We start from the raw sequence: 15,619 nt of genomic DNA on the forward strand, positions 1-15,619 counted from the left end.
AAAGTGGGTCAGGCAGGACTGTTGAAGATTTGTCCGGCCCACGTGAGGTATTTCGGTTAAACCCGTTGCGAGAAATCCGCAATAGAACTTATACGGTTTGAACCCGTTGAATTTTGAAAGTTTTGCTTTAGTGATTACTTTTTAGCTGGTTTCAAACAGTTACAACAAACTAAAAAATCTATATGTGCCATTGAAATTTTTTCAGGCAAGAGAGACGAGGTTTTTTTACCGCCATCATTAACGAAGACACCGGACGACCAATTTGGAACACCCCTTACATATCCCGGGTCAGTGCAGGAACAAATGTAACAAAATCGTACACTACAAACGTAATTGCAAAATAAACTTACTTAAGGGCATTAGGCCTTGTTTCCACGCCGAATAGGTTGATGTCCAAAGGGTGCTTGGCAGCATAGTGTTCCTTAGTCTGAGCAAAGGAGCAGATGTCGCCGACGGCTGTAAAAAAAGATTCAATCAGATTTTCAAAGCTTCGCCGTTCTCTTCGATTACTGCGATTATTCCAAAATCATTCTTGGTTTCCAAGTTAAACGCAGTCTAATAGGTTCGAGAGATCTTGCAGCAGCAGTAATTATTTCTAATAGTAAATAATTATCGCGATAGAGAAGATCGACAAAGCAAAGATGCCCTGACAACAGACAATAAACACAAGAGACTTGAAGTAATTTACAGAAAATTTCATTGAAGAGGCATCCTGTTACCAGTCAAACTATTGCTTGTCTACCATTAGCAGAACTTTTTATCTAAACGCGATAAGGGTGTGGTCTTTCGGTTGGTAGGAAGTTCCTCAAAGAAAAGCTTTCTTCTGTTAATTTTCCATCTTATGCACTCTTTAACAGCATGTCGGCCAACGTTGTACCGCCACTAATTAAATTTATTCAGTGGTAAATCCGAGGGGGGTCATGTATGAGTCGTTGCACCTATAAATAATAGCACTCCTATGGCTTATTTTATTGCATTTTAATAATTAAGACTGATGCTACTCGAATGGTACTGTTAGGTAATTAGTCGGGTGATTGCACAACTATGTAACTGCACCTGTAAAGTGCTCCCTTCAAAATTTAGGAAACTTACGTGTACATTCGTGTTCAATTTTAGAATAATGATTACGTAATGCCATCATCTGCATTGTTGCGCAAGTAGTCCTATACGTCATAGGAAAACTGCATGTTATGCTAGAAAATATTATAAGTTATCAATGAGAAAAATTAACATCTGTAGAATCTCGTGAGTCTCTGCAATCAAACTGACTAGTGGACAGTTGACTAGGGAACAGTCGTTTGTTAGAATTTGCTAAACACGTAGAAATATGCGAATAGAAATTACTAAACGACGAAGGAATCAGTACAAAAACTACTACAAATATGTACAAGTTCATCTGGAGACTATTGTTGACACATACTAAAGACAAATTTAACGAAAATAATAAAGCAATAGATACGAACAAGAGAACAAATTGCGCTCAGACTGATTACAAAGATAAGGCACCCAATCAACTGCCATACGAACACGCAAACACATGACAAGAATAACTGAAAAGCTGCAACAAATCAGGGCAAGATGGAAAAACAATTAATACATAACTGAAACATTCTGATCCCTCTTTGCCTTTTAAGATAATCCCGCTTCCTTTTCCGTTCAACCACACTATTGGAACATTTTAAAATGTATTTTTTTCTTTTCTTTGCATTTCATGAATTATTATTTATGTACGAATGTAAATGATTTTGCCACAAGGGCAGAAGAACCAAGTAGTCGAGAGCTTCTTTCCCTGAAAGTACATATACAGGGTGTCCCAAAAATCAATGTCAAAAATGGTATCACGAGATTATTTGGGTCAAAACATTAAGATTTAGGTTAAAAGTTATTTGAAAAAAAAACATACTTTTTGCTATATCTCGAGAATGCTTCAAAGGATTTTAATGAATCTCATTGTGCATTTATTGCATTATTATTATGCAGCTACACCCAACGAAAAGTTCTGATAATTTTTGTACGAAGATGGCTAAGAATTTACCACTTTCGCATTGCGAAAAGACATGAATGTCACTAGAAAATAATCTCTGTACTAACGAATAAATGCACAATGAGATTCATTATAATCCATTGAAGCATTCTCGAGATATAGCAAAAAGTATGTTTTTATTCAAGAACTTTGACCGCTAATAGCATCTAAACGAGACACTTTTTTCAAATAACTTTTGACCTAAATCTTAATGTTTTGACCCAAATAATCTCGTGATACCATTTTTGACATAGATTTTCGGGACACCCTGTACATTTTTATATATACATATACAGGGTGTCCCAGATAAGGATGAACAGCATGGGGATCTCGGAAACGGTAATAGATACAAAATGGTTTAAATTGGGAAAAAGTTAGGCAATTTAAAGCAAATTAATAATCTGTTTTTATATCGACGAAATTCCGAATGGTTACGAAGATATCCGGAAAAAAACGAATTTGGCGGTTTTCGTTTTTTGCAAATAACTCTTATACGGTTATAGTTAGAGGAATAAAAGTTTTACATTATTAAAGCACTTTTTTGAGAACTGTTTAGCAGTGTTGCCAGTTTTCTTGTTACATACTTACTTTCGGAGAAAAATGAGTAAACTTTTGATTTTCATATGGGCGTGATATCAATTATTTATATTTTCAAAATCGTCATAAAATTCCCTTTTCAGCCATGCATTACATTTAATATTTTTCTCAGAAACTCTATGAGTTATAGCCATTAAAGCATTTTTTGATAAGTAGGCCATGATTTTGACTTATAGTAATGGTGCACATTAAATAAATGAATGCTGTGGAAACGTCAACATTATTTAAAAGTATAAATATATTACTGGTATCAGCCTAAAATTAAAAAAATAATTGTTTCAAATTATGTATTTAATAACAACAATGCGGCTAAACTTGGATCGAATCAAATGTTGACGTTTCCACAGCATTCATTTATTTAATGTGCACCATTACTATAAGTCAAAATCATGGCCTACTTATCAAAAAATGCTTTAATGGCTATAACTCATAGAGTTTCTGAGAAAAATATTAAATGTAATGCATGGCTGAAAAGGGAATTTTATGACGATTTTGAAAATATAAATAATTGATATCACGCCCATATGAAAATCAAAAGTTTACTCATTTTTCTCCGAAAGTAAGGATGTAACAAGAAAACTGGCAACACTGCTAAACAGTTCTCAAAAAAGTGCTTTAATAATGTAAAACTTTTATTCCTCTAACTATAACCGTATAAGAGTTATTTGCAAAAAACGAAAACCGCCAAATTCGTTTTTTTCCGGATATCTTCGTAACCATTCGGAATTTCGTCGATATAAAAACAGATTATTAATTTGCTTTAAATTGCCCAACTTTTTCCCAATTTAAACCATTTTGTATCTATTACCGTTTCCAAGATCCCCATGCTGTTCATCCTTATCTGGGACACCCTGTATATACAGGGCGACCCATTAACAATTTACCCCCATCTAATTTGTTTATTTTTCACATTATAAAAAAAGCTCAAACGGGGACCCCCCTCATTTTAGGAGTATAACTTAAAAATGGCCTCGTTGCCCTCCCCCGCACGTAACAAACTTTTTTTACTTTCAATGGAACCCCCCAATTTTTTTAGCAGTTTTGGATTTTTCATTCAGTTTTGAGGTCAGATTATGTAACATGACTTATCTTTAAAATTTTTCCTTTCCGAGTTATTCCGGAAAATTTAAAAATTTTGGTAGCTACAAGGTCTCACGGAAATCGGTGTTGTTCCCTAACCACTGCGAATTGTGGAATCACCTTTTTGAGACTAAGAGAGAACCTAATAAGCTACGTTTTAACGTATTTGAGTTTGAGAAAAAGTCATCCACAACCCTCGAAATATGCCTCCAACTTTGTATGAATTCAAACGTCAATAAATTGCTTATTCAAATAGTGTCCCAATTTTCTCGACGGCATCGTGCTCAGAATTCAAAAATCTAGATGTAGAACGATAGGGAAATCTTTCGCGATACATCCTAATACCTCTTGTTAGTTATTTGTCAAATTAAAAATAAATTTGAACCATATCCTGTTTTACTCTTTGAGAATAAACGATGTTGCAACACATTTTGAGAAATACAAACATTAAACTGTACAAAAACTGTATTATAAAAGTTTTCGAATCGTCGTCCTTTTTCTTTTTTTTTATCAAATATAAAAATTTGGTGACGTTATCATTATTAACATTTAAACTTGACCCACAAAAGCGGAAAATTTTTAATAACTTTGAAACAACTAGGTTTAGGGATAGGGTTATGTTCATAAAAGTTGTAAATTTCTGAATTCTGAACACGGTAATGTTGAGAAAATTGGGACATTCCATTTGAATAAACAAGCTGTTGACGTTTGAATTCATGTAAATTCGGAGGCGTATTTCGAGGGTTGCGAAAGAGTTTTTCTCAAAGTTAAAAATACGTCAAAATGTATTTTATTAGATTCTTTCTTGAGCTTAAAAGGCCGATTCCACTAATCACAGCAGTTAGGGAACAACACCGATTTCCGTGAGACCTTGTAGCTATCAAAATTTTCAAATTTTCTAAAATAACTCGGAAACGGTAAATTTTAAAGATAATACACCTTACATACCATATACCAAAATTTAATGAAAAATCCAAAAACGTCAAAAAAATTGGGGGGTTCCATTTAAAATAAGGAAGTTTATGTCATGTGCGGCGGGACAGATCTTGCGGGGGAGAGCACAGAGGCGAATTTTAAGTTCTATTTCTAAAATGAAGGAGTCTCAGTTTAAATCTTATTGCTAATGTCAACAATAAAGTAATTAGATAGGGGATAAATTATTAATGGGAGACCCTGTATATAGGGTGTTTCAGGATAACTCTGCCAACTACTTGCTGTGGGTTCTTGTGACCGAAATTTAAAAAAAGTTCACAAAAACATCCATTTTCGCTTCCTCTCTGAAATACAGGATAATAAAAATTATTATTTTTTTAGTTTTTCCCTAATAGGTCTGTTCCAGCATTAAATAATTTTATGAAAATTGGAGAACGTAAAATAAATTCACAAACATGTTTTTTAAAGGGAAAACAGGGTTTCAAATTTCACCAGTGGCGTTCCCTTTGATGTGACCGTTACGATTTGAAACGAAAAATATGATACACCACTGAATTAAAAAAAAACGAAAATAATTTCCTGAATACTTGATATCTCTGTGAAAAAATGTCTTTTGAATATTTTTCATAACATTAACCGTTTTCATAGGAAAAAAAACATTATTTGCCAATATTTAAAATACAAGGCTAAATTCGGCAGCTTACGTTATTCATAAAAGAATAACTGTATAAGGTGTTGAAAATACCCCGTATCTGCAAGAATGTATGCCTCGGTCCTTTTTCACATATTATCACGCATTATTTGAAAAATTCTTCATGTATTTTTATGGTGTTAGATGAATGAATTATGCAATTTCTCGGTTGTAAAGCGTTGCGTTTTATTTTTTCCATAAAAACGGTTAATATTATGAAAAATACTGAAAATATCTTTTGTTACAAAAGTATGAGGAATTCAGAAAATTATTTTTACTTTTTTAAACTAGTGGCGTACAATATTTTTCGTTTAAAATGTTCAGGGTCACATCAATAGGGCCGGAACTGGTGAAATTAAAAACATTTTTCCCCTTAAAAGATGTATCTTTACACCTGTTTTACACTTTCCAATTTTCATAAAAATATTTAATGTCGGAAAGGACTTATTAAGAAAAACTTTTAACAAATAATTTTTTATTACTCTGCATTTCAGACAGGAAGCGAAAATGGACCTATGTTTGTATTAACTTTATTCTTTTATTACGGTCACAGGAAGCTGCAGTAAGCAGTTGGCAGACTTATTCTGAAACACTCTGTAGAACTGTTAGGCCTATTCCTTTGTAACACCTTGTATACTCGCGTCTCAAGATGTTTTCTAAATGCTGGTTTAAATTAAAAACTACCCTCCAATTAAGGTCTTACAAAAATAAGAAAACGACACCTGTTTCATCTCATTTCCAACATTTACCCTTTCAGGTTCCGTTATCCAGACGTGCCGGGAAACTGGAAAAACAAAACACCGCAAATTTACGACTTCTACGTGACTGTCCCGGCTAATATCGGGAGGGACATCTATGCGATAAACCACGTAATTACCGTAAACCTGCTCAATGGACACACGATACACAAATGGATTGGCGAATGGTTTTTACTGGTTTTGCTTAATTGATATCGAGAGTTCTAATTGATTAAACGCGAGGCGGATTTGATTAAAGTCCTTGTTTGCAAATTCTCCGAAGAAACCTGATAGGCAAATAGATATTATATAATATTTCAGCAAATTCCGCATTTTCTCCTATATTCCTAAGGCGTCGACTACATTTTTCTTTACGTGTGGACCAGCTGGCGTCTATTTAGTCTATTTAGAAGAAACACAAAGAAACCGGCAATGTCGTATTTTTAGCCTTTGACCGGAAGAACTGTATGATTTGTTTGATCACTTTATAGCTAACATACAAACACGTATTTGATAAATTATGGCTTTATGTCTATTATCGAGGCCATGCAGTTGTTAAAATACGGCCACCCGTGTGCGGCTCAAATTTCGTAACAAGTGGCCAAACTCGGTACTTTCCACGGCTAAAAGAACGCTCCGAAAGTGATCGGGTGCCCTTTTGACACGGCCCATGCAAATGGTATTTCAATCCTGTTTCGACGCCCATGCAAGGTCGCCCACATAAGATTTTGGATACCTACGGAGCGGCCTGAATGGGCTTTAAGAAAGCTCGTTATGTGTGTGTGTATGTGTGTGTGAACATAACGGTCTGTGGCCTAGACTCAGATTATACTATATCGTTTTTGAGATACAGGACGCAGAGTATAATAAGTCTGGTGCTCGACGCCACTACATGCGAGACATCCTGTACAATTAAGACTAATTGAATATCACATTCAGCAGCCTGTTGAGTGGTTTAATCGAATTATAACCCGATTATCGTGGAGGGTACTCACTTATGTTTTGATTAAATAAAAAAAAGAACAAGTAATTATTAGTCGCGTCGTGTTTTAAGTTGTAAATACTTAACTATCGGAGACAAGCAACATCAAATTCCTCACGGCCTTCCTCATGGACGATCCCAGGGGGAATGTCAAGACCGAGAGAGCTAAATATACGGTGGGTGAATAATTGCGGGGCACAGCAGCTGTTCTACGTCTTATCGTAATGTGTCTTATTCCTACCATGGGTAATTAGTCTTTTTCAACGCGGCTACTAAGGTGAAGGGTACAAAGACAATTTCTTGGATAATACTTGGCAACAAACACTGAAGAGGTGTTCTAGGTCCTTATTTTTCTCATTCTAATGGGTGTTTATTTGCAATATTGCAGATGTACTTACTCAAGCACGAAGGCAAATATTTCATGACGTGAAAAACAATGAACTGACCAAGAGACGTCCTACAACTGAACTGGAAAATTTATCGGAAAAATCCGATGACGTCAATGTGAGTGGATGTTAATTTTTTATTAGCCCTCAACCCTCAAGCGTATCGAAGTAGTTTGGCCATTGCGTCTGACACAGTGGAGTTTGAACCACTCCGTGATAATACGAAATTAGTTACAGTGGGTCTTGCCAGTGACTGCTCCATTTATTCCATGAAAATTAAATTTGCACAACTCATTGCAGAAGCCCTAAACAGAGCTCAATTATTATAGATAAATTGGTTTTTGTTTACGCGATGACAAATAGCTACCGAAGCACTGTAGGTAGGTATGTAGTATTAACAAAAATCGAAAATGCTCTTACACAAATGATTTATAAGCGATACATTGTATAGCTATATAGAAATAAATTATATAGCAGCAACGCAGGCTGTTAGCGACAAAATAATATAGGAAGTATCCTCGGCTGTCCGCCGAAGCAAACTGTATCCTAAAGCGATTATTTCGTAATTTACGTTTTAGTAGCTTTAATTTCACTTGGAAGATAAATTTAAGATTATTATGCGTGAGGTATTTTAGTGCTTATTGACGTAGATGAGTTTTGCTAAATTGCTTTCTCATTTGCCGAGGATAAATAATCCAATTAAGAATACCCAACGTATCAAATGCGCATAAATGTTCAGGCGATGTAACAAAAAAGTGTCATTATCTTTCAATAACCTGAACTGACGTGAAATTCTTGGGCAATTTATACGCTTTTTTGCCTCTTACATTTTCCTCTATCTATACCCGTTTTCGAGGTATTTCATCATGATAGCATAGAAAACACCACTTTTACCCCAACTTCCAATGACATTCGGAATCGTTTGAAAAACTACACGAAAAAGGTAATAAAATGAAGAAAAAAAAACTCGTTCATAACTGTTATCTTAGCAAATACCTTTTGAACAATTTGAACGAGGAATTTCAGGGAATCAGTAACGTAGTGCAAAAAAGTCTGCGGCGGAAGCAAGGGTCCTGACCTCTGAAAAATATCGTCCTATAGATTTTCACAGCGACCCACTGAGTTATGAGAAATGTACACCCCAAATATCAACTAAATAAATAAGCATCTGAAGAATTGGAAAGGCTGCAGCGACAAAGTAAATCTGAAACTTTAACAACTTGTATCTATGTTTTACGTTGATATTTCTCTTGCAACGTTCTGGTTTTAAAATTTTCTACCACCTTCGAAACGTTCGCAGCTTAAAAGTAAATCACCTTATACAATACAAGGTGTCTGGAAATAACGTTGAAATACTTTAAGACGTGATTCTAGAGATTGAAATAATGAGAAAAAATTCTAATAAACATGCCCCAAAAATCGCTCCTTAAATAAGCTAGAACCTCTTAGAAGGGGAACTTTGAAGATGTTATTTTCGTAATATTTTTGAAACAGTTTGCGCTAAAATTATGAAATTCGGATCTTGTAATAAGCTGAAATAGGAAAACTTCTTCTGTGTTAATAATTGTAGATTTTAGTCAGAGGAGTTACGTATAAGTGGTGTCCTATGTAAATGTTGCCCTTACTTTTTGGTTTATGACATTTCTTAATTTTCGAAATCAAATTATTGAATCGCAGATATTTTTAAATGAAAAAGGTCCTCTTATTTCATCTTATTAGAATAGAGCGTTTTCAAAAAAAAATGGATTTTTATGAACCGATGCACAATTCTATGGACATAGAAATTTATCTTAATAACATAGTAGGCAATCTTGAAACAGAAATATTTCTTATTAGTCGGTAATAACGAGACTAATATTATTAAGAATGTATCATTTATTTTATTTCATTTAACTCAATGCACCTTCTAATTGTTTTCTTCATAGATTTCCATGTCTATGTAGTTACGCGTCGTTTTATAAAAACTCATTTTTCTGGAAACGGCCTCTCCTAATGAGATGAAATAAGAGAACCTCTTTTAGTTAAAAGGAATTTGCGATTCAGTAATCTAATTTCAAAAATTAAGAAATGTCGCAAACAAAAAGTTTGGACAGCATTGTAGGAGATTTCCTGTATGTGACGTCCCTAATTAAAATCTGCAATTATTAACACAAAAAAGTTTTCCAATTCCAACTATTACAGTAAACCAAATTTCATAATTTTAACGCAAACCGTTGCGAAAGTTTGTAAAAAAACCATTTTCGGAGTTCTCTCTTTAAGGGGTTCTAGCCCCTTTAAGAAGTAATTTTTAGGGCATGTTTATAAGAGCTTCTTTTATTGTTTTAATCTCTGGAATCACCTTCCAAAATATTTCAACGTTATTTTCGGACACCCTGTATGTAGCAAACCCTTTATCGTGCGGTTATTAGTTTAAATTAGGTTCAGTAATAACTACGAATTTCTGCTGGATTGCCAGGTAACCGATAACTTCGTATAAGGTACTATAAAGCGAAGGCCCCAAAAATACTTTTTCAAGCTTCCAAAACCTTAATTGAGGTGTACAAAATCAATGAGGTCTATATTATCCCAACCGTTTAAAATTGACCCTTACAGAGATTGTCTTTTTAGGCCCCTTCTCCTAAGTTCCATAGTCCAAGGTTGATTAAATTTGAAAGTTTCCGTTTGTGGAAGTCCCGCCAGTTTTCCCACTGTGAACTCTAATAAAACTCTATCTAATGTATACGAAACGAATATGAAACGGAAATGAAAGATATAGTGAGGATCAACCTTAAACATGATTATTTTTTCCAGTTTTGTGCATTTACAAAGCTAATTGCGAGAAAAAAAAATCGTTCCAAACACGAAAAGCATGTTTCCTGCCAAGGGAAACGAGAAAAATGAGAAATATGCGTTTCTCAATTTAAGCTAAAAAATAAATTGAAGGCATTCAAACAAACTGTTCAAATTACATCAGCTTCATATTGTTTTCTTGATGGTTCTGAATTATGAATCCCTTCATTTTCATGAGACCCGCTTGACTGAGATAAGGCAAAGCTTTATGTTCGAGCCATAATAATTTCCCCCCTTTTCTACCAATTTTTTTCCCCTTTATTCCGCTTAATTTCATCGTCATTTTACGATCAGCTTCAGGACCGAAGAAATGCAATTTTTTTATTAAGATTTTTTTTCAGTTGCACACAAGCAGTTATCGTCGCTGTTCCCACATTCTCTCAGAAGCCTATAAGTAAACAAGAAGCAGTACCACCATATTAGGTCGTAATGTCCATTTTGCCGTAGAGATGCTGACGACAATTTATCGACTATCTGCGGGTGAAAGACCTCGGGAAAGTGCCGCATCTGATTGTGTAATATTTTAAATTCTTTGGTTTTAGTTTTTCTGTTTCTTGTTGTTTTTGCCTTGCTAGTCCGCGGGCAGAAACAGACTTGCATGGGAATATTTCATGTTCAATGAGGTATTTGCAGAGCCTTCAGCGTCAGAACTATCGTTCACCTTCCCTAGAACTAGAACTGTAATAGCAGATCGACCAGAATGGAATGTTAAGAAAATAATCTGTCCTTCAAAATATTCTCTAAAAGCTCTGATCTGATTCTGTTCATTCCTTCGATGCTTAAAAGGCTGCTTCAATGCCGCACAGGGTCCGTTTAACTACCGCATAGGATCTGCTACGGTCCTCAAGAGTGCAACACAGGGCTTTACCATTTCGCAGGATAATCATTTATAAGTCGAAAGGTCTTTGAATAAATGCATCTTATGGTAAATATCTTTGGGCGTACTTGCCAGTTGTTTGTTTATGATTATTAGCACAGTTGCAATTTTGCAGAAAATACGGTTAAATTACTATATTGTTCATTTTTTTTTCTTAGACCGTATTGTTACTTACACTCAACGTACCTCAAAGTAAACGCGATATACGGTTCTTGACGAATGGCAGCCGTTAAAATTCCTTCAGGGATACAAACCGTTAAGGTAGATTAGCTGCTAAACAGCGAAAAAAAGTGCTGCAAATTTCATTTTCTTCCATCCCCGAAACCACTCGGAATTTTCTCATTCCCAAGAAGGCATTTCGCTATGTTGTTGGTTCTTGGAGTGCCGTATTTTGTGAAATGAGAAACAAATTCCTCAAACTTATTGAACTGTATTTATGAACGTCTTGATGTTGATTGGGTAGCGAATGGTAAAATTTTGGTAGATTGGATAAAGTAAATGTAGCGGTCTACTACGACGCCCTGAAGATGCCAATCAGCATCGAAACGTTTCATAAATTAAAGTTCAAAAATTTTAATTAATTTGTTCCGCCAAGCACCGCATCCCAAGTACCCTACATTATAATACGTCTCTAAAGACGCAGGAACGTTTAAACGTAGCACTATACTGCACAGCGGAATTTTGTTGAGGCACCAACTGCATCAATATTGCGACTATGAAACATTTCACGTTTACATCTAGTCATGACGCTACATATAACAAGGAATTTCGCGTATGCTGGAGTAACTTTCATTAGTATAATCATCCCCCTTAACGTTTCTGGGGTCCACTTTTGAATGGTAGAGCCTGAAGCTCTGGTTCCAAAATTTTAACATTTGCTCCCAAACTAAGCAAAAATAATTTGAGCAGCTTCGAAGCAAAATTACCATACAGCTTTTTATGTTCGCACAATGGTTAATTTGATCCACTGTACTCTTCTGCAGTAACAAGTTATCCTTGTAGGAAACTTAAAAGGTATAACTATGGTCTTTCTTCTATGTCCACATCGCCCTACCGTTGTGAAGGATTCTCTTTACAATTGCGAGCACTTTTTAGTTCATAAAAAATGTCTATGGAAAGACATTTTTTTCGTACTAAGGTCATTAAACGGGCAGGAATTCGGGGAAAGAGTAAATGTGTGGCCAGCATGAGATTTAAAAATACTTTCATATATGAATTGGTGATTATTATGAACTGAGTGAGCGTAAAAACAATAAACAGAAGGCTCGATTGGTAAATGTTGAATGTTGATTTACGCGTGTTTGGGTTGTGGACAAGTTAGTGCTTATCCAGAACTGATTCCAGATACGCACACATATTATGGCCAGCAAATTTGCAAAGGTGCCATTTGGATATAGTATACGTATATAAATTAGCTTCCTCGAGATCACACGCCTTCAACGACAAGAACCTGAACAACTATTTTTAGACGATGCTGTTTCGTAATAGCCAAGATAAATACTAACATTTAAAGTTTGCAGAGGTGGGAAGACCCTGATTGAATAATAGGGAACATGAGAACCGGCACACCAACGATTAATCATTAAACGAACAAAAAAGATTTTTTATGTACTTAATAATAACGACCTTCCCATTTGTATACAACACTATTTCATCGTGATAGATTAGATGTTTTGGACTTTGGCCTAATCCAGATTCCCAACCCTAAGAAAATAGCGTATTCGAGGAATGAATAAATCTCAAAACTTGTATGTATGCTGATGGGGTTATTCGTGATGTGGTATCTCGAAAACGACTGGCCCACCTATGGGATGGCTCATATAAGTTTTATTAACATCTACACCGGCATCTTGAATGAAGAATTTCCCTCGGCAAGACCGTCGTTCGGTATAACGGCAAGAATTCGATATCATCATACATAACACGGATTTTTAAAACTTGTTTTGAAAAAGATTTTTCAGACACAAGAGGAGATAATCTTGATTCAGTTTGGTTTTCAATGTCACTGGGCCAGTGGAATAAAATAATTGGCGTTGAAGTAAAAGACACGGACATATTTGGGAATTTGCAATTACGTAATATGGCTTTAGCAAGAACACTTATGGTTCAATGGTTGAATGAAGGATTACCATATTTTATATCATCTCTGGCAAAAACAAAATTCCCAACTATTCTTAGCTGTGGAAAAGCGAGTCCTGGATATAATTATAGTCCGGCAGATGATTTTCGGTTGTAATTTTACTCAGGTTGCCTTTCCAGAGACTTAACAGTGCGTCACTTTTAATTACGAAAATGGACTTTTTAGAAAGAAGGCGAGTTCTCAAGCATCCTTTCTTCTTGGAGACCCTAATGAATTTTGAAAGACTTAAGCTCACGGCGAAAAAAAGGCATTTAACTTTATTTTGTGCGTAAACCATACTTAATAAAAAAAAAACATGTTTTTTAATGCTTCTTAGTTTTTGTAACAAAAACTTTCATATTGCTTGTTAGTCGCCGATTAGGAAATGCAGAAACGTTTTCTTTTACTTAAATTTTCCCTTAACCGACTAGTATAACGGACAGTGTGACAAGCGCATTATGATGAATTGCTCATCTTCATATCAGTAGGAATATACCAGGTCTACCGGTATGAAATGAGCGCTATTTTGTGAAAATAAAACACCAATTTTAACAAGGAAAGAAAAATAAAATGTATTCAAAATATTGACCATTGTTTTCTACACATTTTGACCACCTTTCTGGCAATTTATGGATACCACGCCAATAGAAATGTGCCTCTTTGGCATCAAACCAATTAGACACCCAATTTTCTACTTCTTCGTAAGAATCGAAGTGCTGCTCAGCCAATGCGTGTCCCATCGATGAAAACAAATGGTAGTCCAAAGGAGCCAAGTCTGGTGAGTACGGCGGATGGGGTAGCAACTCCCAGCCAAGTGTTTTGATGGTATCCTGAACCGGTGTTGCTTTGTGTGGATGTGTATCGTCATGGAGCAAAATTACCTTCCCGTGTCTTCTGGCCCATTCTGATCGTTTTTCGATCAACGCATTGTTTAAATTAATCAATTGTTGTCGGTAGCGAATAGTATTAACGGTTTCACCAGGTTTTAAAAGCTCGTGGTGCACCACACCTTTCTGATCCCACCAAACACACAGCATTGCCTTCTTGCCGAATCGATCAGGTTTTGCAGTCGATGTTGATGGTTGTCCCGGATCAACCCATGATTATTTCCGTTTAGGATTTTGAAAATAAATCCATTTTTCATCTCCAGTAACAATTCGATGCAAAACTGATTTTCTTTCGTGCCTTTGAAGCAAAATTTCACTGGTGTTTTTTCGGTTCTCCATCTGTCTTTCATTCAATTCATGCGGCACCCATTTTCCACATTTTTGGATCTTTCCCATAGCTTTTAAACGATCAGAAATTGTTTGTTGTGCAACATTTAACATTTCTGCCATTTGCTTTTGACTTAAAGTGTCATCTTCATCCAATATTGATTGCAGTTCGGCGTCTTCAAACTTTTTTGGTGGTCTGCCACGTTCTACGTTTTGCATATCAAAATTGTTATTTCTGAATCGTTGAAACCATCTTTTGCATGTTGCTTCCGATAAAGCATAATCACCATATGCCTCGACAAGCATTCGATGCGACTCTGCAGCACTTTTCTTCAAATGAAAGCAAAAAATTAATGCTTTCCGCAAATCATCATTTTGTGGTACAAAATTCGACATTTTTGGCACAATGAAATAATATGGTGTTATTTGTTCAAGGACTTGATTTGTACTAAGTATGTTTGTCAGTTTGTATACCAACCAAGCAAAACAGAAAAAAAAGGTTTGTTTACAAGAAATGCCCTATATCGAGACATTTATATCCTGGCGCTCATTTCATACCGGTATACCTGGTAGATTACATGGCAGCCTAGTAAGTAAAATAGTAAGCGAAGAAATGTCTATACGGCAGCAAAATGAATTCAGGCTATCGTTCCCATCATTAGAAATAATTACGAATTAACATGGCGGGTCTTTTTTCATTGTTTAATATTGTCCTGTTTTGAAGTGGAAATTTAAATAAAATTTAAAGTTGCAGGATGTAAGGGTATAAATTTTGTTCTATGAGCACCCAAATTTCGTCTAATGTGCCAAGTTAGGCAAAAATATCTGCAAAATTCATTGCCACTTTCTGATATATGGAAAAGTTGGACTGCAATCTCTGTAACCATAGAAGATACGAGATGGGTAAATTGGAGTAAAATTACGCAATTTGGAGTTCAAGAATATGCCGTTTAAAAGTATGAGTAAACATGAGTAAATTCGATGTAATCAGAAAAAAAGCAGAATTTAAAATAACGTGCATAAGGAAAAACAAGAGTGAAGATGGATGCCGAAATTCGAAGCGTCGAATTTAAAATATAACATCGCCACGTTGTGGAAAAGGAAAAAACTAAGGAAAAAATAAAAACATTTTGATTTCTGAACATGATGCT

General features: G+C 35.3%; 1 protein-coding gene across 1 annotated transcript in view; it reads right to left on the bottom strand.

Moving 5' to 3' along the window:
- The window catches only part of gukh (GUK-holder), a 75,887-nt gene that overhangs the window by 22,311 nt on the left and 37,957 nt on the right, over positions 1–15,619 (bottom strand). Inside the window, exon 2 of the mRNA XM_066406806.1 lies at positions 351–456. Coding sequence (XP_066262903.1) covers positions 351–456 — 106 coding nt within the window. The remainder of the gene's footprint in view (positions 1–350; positions 457–15,619) is intronic.

The sequence above is a fragment of the Euwallacea similis genome, chromosome 3, assembly GCF_039881205.1.
Source record: "Euwallacea similis isolate ESF13 chromosome 3, ESF131.1, whole genome shotgun sequence".
NCBI lineage: Eukaryota > Metazoa > Arthropoda > Insecta > Coleoptera > Curculionidae > Euwallacea > Euwallacea similis.